This window comes from Sabethes cyaneus, chromosome 2, assembly GCF_943734655.1.
Source record: "Sabethes cyaneus chromosome 2, idSabCyanKW18_F2, whole genome shotgun sequence".
Taxonomy (NCBI): domain Eukaryota; kingdom Metazoa; phylum Arthropoda; class Insecta; order Diptera; family Culicidae; genus Sabethes; species Sabethes cyaneus.
The window spans coordinates 200,409,354-200,415,353 of NC_071354.1; the positions used below are offsets into that span (position 1 = coordinate 200,409,354).

Below are 6,000 nucleotides of genomic sequence, written 5' to 3' on the forward strand. Positions count from 1 at the left end.
TAAATGACGCACGGTGGCTCATCTTTAAGTAAGCCCAACTGTGTGTATCAACTGTGTGTGAGTAAAATCGAAACTGATTTGGTAATTTGAATTCGTGATTTCGTTTTCGTAGACCTACTGTTTTTCTGTAGCTGTCACTTTGACAGCTCTGTAAGTGCTTTATTTTTTTTTTTTTTTGTTACCTGTCGTGTGTAGGTTTCGTTTCTATTCTTTTTTTGTTTTTTTATGCTACATAAATTCCTTCGCTGCGTTCAATCTTCTTAATCATATATCTAGTTAGGTTAGGTTCTAGCGTCCTGGTTTGCTGTGTTTATTTAATAATACTTATAGTTTTTTTTTCGCCGACCACTTCGCTTCGCGGCCCTTTGAAAGGACTCTTTCTTTTCTCGCTCTCCCTCTCTCTGGGAGGAGGTAACATTAAAAAAGAACTATTCAACAATTGGATAGAGATTCATGTTTTGGGTTCAATTAGTGTGTAATCGGTATTTTTTAAAAGTATTCCGAGTTGTCTCATTTCATTTTTTTTGGGTTTTCTGTACAGGATTTTTCTCTTCTTGTGGGTTTCGTTAAAAAACATTAATCCTAGTTTAGTTTTGTTCTTGTTTGAAGATATCTACAATTACTACTGTTTTTTTAAACTGCATTATCACTTTTTACATTAAACGCTTCATTCGATTAGAGCAATCTTCTGTTTTTGCGTAGCGCAGGAGAGCCGAATCAAATTCGGCCTGCCATGCCCCTGGCTGCGCCTAATTTTTTAATTAATTTGTGCAAAGACAAAGCTACTTAGTTTATATTTGGTTTTTGTAAAATAAAATATCAAAAAGTGTACAAAAAACTTAATCTCGATCAATTTATTTTCTTTATCTTATTCACGGTATTGACTAGGGTTTAGTAATATTTTTTGCAACGCGACGCGGTTTCAATTTGGTTATGTTGAGTTAAGTTTTCCTTTTAGTGTTTAGGTTTCCAAAATATTTGGAAACGCCCCACTAGCCGAACGTTGCCCCGAGATTATCCGATTACTTACAATTGGGTTATTTATTTAGCCTAAATTTAATTTCCTAGTGCAATCTTATCGGCTAGTTGATCTATTATTATATGTGGTAAACGTTATCCTCTATAGTGATCAGAATAGTTCATTCAAGTAGGCTTTGCTCTTACCTCTCTAGTGGGATCTACTACCGGAGTGCTATGACGACTTGAGCGAGCGGAGCACTCATTTACGCCGATGAAAGCGACTGTTGCTCTGGTGCTCCTTCTGGCGGATGTAGTCGGCGCATTTGCGGGCTCGGGTGCGCACGACCCGTACCAAACCGTTGATTCGGAGCGAGTGGCTTACGTTGCGTCGCCAGCGAGCCGTCCCGGAGCGACTGCCCAGGCCGCGTCTGCCGGTGCCGGAGCCGGTCAAACTAGCGCTGCTGCTGGTGTTGGTGATATCGTTGAACGTGCCACCACCGGCACTGTCTTCGTTGGTCGCATTGCTACTGTAGTACAGGGGACAACCGTACAGTTCCTGACACTGGGCACAAGGTTGCTGCTGTCCACCGTTAGACTGTTCCGATTGGGCTGGCGATGGCGAGTGGTGCTGACACTGTTCCTGTTCGCGAACAAGGTTGGAGTACGCGTGGAAGTACAAACGGTTCTGTGCGGTCAGGTTAAGGTGGTAGGATTTGTTGTAGAACTGAGACGCTGCTGCCGCGGTGGCCGTCGAAGAGGTGATACTGAAGGGTGGCTGTTGATTCAGGGAAACCGAACTGCCCAACCGTTGGCGGTTGTCGCTGTTAGGATCCAGAGTACTGGTGGCGGTGTTGTTGGTGACGGTGTTGACGTTGTTGATGCTAGTCGTGGATCTGGAGGTTGGATGCAGCCGAGATTTGGATGAGGACGTATTCAGCAGTTTGTCGTCGCTGGTATTTTGATTCATGTTGCGGTAGATTTGATTGTAGTTGCCCAGAAAAATTGACGAAGACGAGGTCGACGAAGCAGACGAAAGGTTTTGGCTAAGGTTTACCGAATTCCTGGTGAGGTTCGTTTGCTTTTCGAAACGTCGCAGATCCGGCGAAATGATGCTGTACACGTTTGCCGCTGCAGTAGCGTTGTTGGCTGTGGATAGCGTCGACGTAAACACGTTTCTTTGCTTCAATTCCAGCTTGGTTCCGGTTGAGGTCGTCAGAGCAACGGAGTTGTTCAAACGTTCTTCGCTTTTGCTGAAACTCCCCTTCCTATCACTTTTCGGCGTATCGGTGCTCTTGATCAGATAGTCGCAGTTATCGACGGTGCAGATATCGTAGTTACTGTGGTCTAAAAAATGGTTCGTACAGCAGTTCTCCACTATTTCGCTCTCATGGTGAAATATAATCGCATTTGCTTCGTCTCCATTTTCCGCACGCCAAATCGAAACGGTTTTGAACTCGGCCGAAGCCGATGGCGAGGATTTCTTGAGCAGTTCTTCGATCTTGCAGTTGGACGAACTTTGCGGCGGTGGCGTTGAAACCGGTATCGGCGGAAGCGGCTGCTGCTGGATTCGATTCGGGCTGTAGTCGTTGTCGCTACTGTCGTACCGTCTACGTTCGCTGGCCGTTTCACTAACATCCGCTCCGCCGGATTCCGTTCCGCTGCGCCCACGACCACTGCTACCGGCGTCCACCAGGCTCGATATCGAGCTGATCCTAGATTTGTTGGATTTGCTTTCGTCTAGTCCGGCAAGAAAGTTCCACTTGATCTTCGACGGGGAATGAAAAAGCTCCGGAATGTTCACGTCGATATCGTCGAAATCGTAATCTTTGGCTGCAATCTCCGACAGTTGACCGATGTTTTCGATAGTGATTTTGGACGGTGTGAGGATCATCTGACTGCCCGCGGTGCCTTTCTTGGCACCTCGTTCTCCGACTTGCTGCAGCTGACGCTGCGTGGTGGACGTCGTAGTGCTGGTCGTCGTCGATCCTCCTGGTTGATCGCTTGATGTGCTCTCGATAATCGACAGTATCGAACCGTTGATGCTATTCTCCTGCTGGCTATCGTTGTAATCACTGCCATCGGCCGGTGGCAGCGGTAGCGGTTGCAAGCGGGGTAAATGTTCCCGCTTTTTCTCCAAGAACTGCCGCCGTTTGTTGTCTTCGATTTGTTTCATTTCCAAGGCAGATTGTATCTGTGTCTGGGTCTGGATTTGTCGTATATTTTCGCCGCTAATCGAGCAGTAGGAGTTCTCGCTTTCGTCGGCTGTGTAGTAACTGCACTGAAATCGAGCCGGGTTTATGTTGAAGTTGGAGATGGTTGCGTTCGATCCGCTGTCATGTAGAAAGGAAGGTGAATCGTGACCTCCTCGACTCCGATAGGTTTGCTGCGAGTGATGCGAATGGTGGGAACAGCAGCTGACACCACTGAGCGGAGTTCCCCGCTTACTACGACTTCCGCCGCTACGCGGAGTGCTTCGGTTGCTACGATGACTTACTCGCGAAGTACAGCTCACGGTCGACGGTCGACGGGATACGCTGCGGTTCACGACGAAGTACTGCTGAATCTCTTCATCGTCATCCGTGGTCGTGAGGTTACCCCGCGAGCAGTGGCAGTTCTCGACGTACATCGTCGAAGCACTCTCCGGATGGCGTTCGTCTTCGGTGCAAGTTGCTGTGGTGCCAGCGACTTCCTCCTCCGCCGTTTCGTCATCATCGGTTCTCGTTTGCCTAGCATGGAAGCTGTTGCTGCTGGTGCTGCTAGCCTGACGACGGTGATGATGGTGATGGTGATGATGGCTGTGACCACCACCCAAGCTGCTAGCGGCTTCACTGCGCAAACTAGTTCGGCTACGGCCCAGGCCGTCCGCAAACCTGCGGCTCATGCCCGGCGTCGTGCTGCGGCTGCTGCAGGAATGATGATGATGATGATGAGTTTGCGATGATGGTTTCGACGACTGGTGCTGACTGTCGCCGCCGGTACCGTCATCGTCGTCGTCTTCGGCATGCTCGATGCTGACGTACTGCGAGTTGGCGAACGAGTTAGGAGGAGTCGAGGCGGTGCTCTTCAGTCAAGGCCCTGTGTTCTGGCAGACAGGTACTTGCTGATGATGGTGATGGGGCGCACAGGTAGCAGTTCGCATTTGAGTATTTCTTGCGTTTTCGGAACAACGTTCGGATGCAGCTGTTTGTGGGCGCGCAGATCCGTTTTCAGTGTCCACCATTTGAGAAGGCATTTTGGAAATAGAGAAAAAAGTATAAATATTTATGTTGTAAAAAGCAACTACCAACAAATCGGATCGTTCGAATTGGCAACGGCGGTAAATGCTTCGATATAACAAAAAGTACCAAGATTGAAACAAAGTAGGGAGAGAACATGCAACAAGTTTCGGCTACAGGTTTCAATAATTTGAAAATAAATTTCGCTCTTCGTGGCAAGTAGAGCTTGCATGCACCCTATTAAATGCAATAATCAATATATAAATATTCTCTAAAAGCTACGGTTATTTAGTTGAAAACATTTCCTAAGTTGGCATGAAACGAGATATGGTGGGTTGTGTTGTGTTGTGGTGTGTTGGATGTTGTTGGAGTTTATGTGTATCCAAGTAAGTGTGCGTGTCAGTGGTTTGACGTCTCTAGTCTGGGAAAATTGTTTACCTTTTGTTTTATTCGTGTGTTACGGTACCTCTTATCAACACTTTGTGTGAATTAAACATTTTTTACACCACAAAATTACCGTTTGCTGTATTAGAAAAAATTGAGTTTCGATTGAAAAGATATTACATGATAAAAATAAATAAATGAATATTTGAACAAAAACGTATATAAAGTAGTGAGTTGAAGTTTTGAATTCCAAAAAAGCATTTTTTTCTCAGTTTACACAGTTTATTTAAATTCCTAAAACGAAAGTCACTTTTTATATGACTTTGTTTACTAAACAACAACAAAACTTCATACTAGGTTTGGATATCCATAGATTCTCAAAAATTAGTTTTAATTTTTGTAGTATAAAAATCTAACAAGAAAATTGTAACTGTTATGAATACCAATTTCACGTTTATTTATTCTAGAATGTTAAATTACATCCCTTATAAAACATCAGTGGCATAGAAAGCATAAATATATTGTCAGACTTTTAAATTGCACTAATCAGTAAGTATTGATTTTTATAGAAGGGCCCATAACTACGGCTTCGACTTTTTTCTACCGCAGTCACATCAACGCGCATTCAAGTTAACACCGTCCGCTTAGTGGTGGAATACGAACGCTATGCATAACACAACTGGCAGTTTGCTCAGTCAAACGCCGATTGCCCGCAGTAGAACGAAAGCATTCTAAAGCTTTTTAACATTTTCGTTTCGATCAAGTTGCCTTTACCGTTTGGAGCAGCGAATGACTGCAAAACAGTCAAATGACTGGCAATCACCACGCTAACGAAAAGCATCCGCACAATCGTATGATTCAATACTACAAAAAAAAAAGCAACCACTACATGTGCATGGAAGAAGTCGGTCGGACTCCGTCCAATACAAACGAATATTTTGCTTGCGTCGGACCGACGTCCGGGTGACAAACTATTACTGTGAGCAGATTTGGAGACAAAAAGAGAAACGAAAAAATACGTCACCGTATGCTTCCAGTCAGTTTGCAGTTTATATTCTCAAAGCGCAAAGCAAAACGGGAGATCGACTGTTTGCTTTTGCTGAGATGCCGCATGAATTGTAAGACGGCAGCAGCGCAAGCGGCAGATTGACTGGATTCAAAAAACAGTCAAATGATCGTTCAAAAAACGGAGTTTGAATGCGGAAAGTTCACATTCACGGAAGTCACATTCAACTTGCGATCCCTTTTCAAGCCATGCCCATAACCCATGCATATTCCAGATGATCAATTACTTACTCTTCGGTGTTTATACCTTAATAAATACCCAGAGGCGGGCACCGCTAATCAGCTAACCGCTAACCTTTTAGCCAGCGAGTAGTGCGTTCGCTAGGTTTCAAATCTGTTAGCGCTTTCATTAGCTTCCGATAAGTTAAAGTGCCAC

At 45.1% G+C, this 6,000-nt stretch overlaps 1 protein-coding gene across 1 annotated transcript; it reads right to left on the minus strand.

Moving 5' to 3' along the window:
- Positions 1-1,219: 1,219 nt before the first annotated feature.
- LOC128736542 (glucose transporter type 1-like) lies at positions 1,220-4,192 on the minus strand. The gene is made up of 2 exons (XM_053831026.1): positions 4,058-4,192; positions 1,220-3,979 (listed from the first exon to the last, which is right to left on the minus strand). Exons 1-2 carry the CDS (start codon positions 4,190-4,192, stop codon positions 1,220-1,222), a joined length of 2,895 nt encoding a protein of 964 aa, XP_053687001.1.
- Between the last annotated feature and the right edge of the window lie 1,808 nt (positions 4,193-6,000).

Coding starts and splice junctions, on each gene's coding strand:
- LOC128736542 (XM_053831026.1), bottom strand. CDS start 4,192: ATGCCTTCTCAAATGGTGGACACTGAAAACGGATCTGCGCGCCCACAA. Junction 3,980..4,057: donor CCCATCACCATCATCAGCAA/GTACCTGTCTGC, acceptor GCCAACTCGCAG/TACGTCAGCATCGAGCATGC.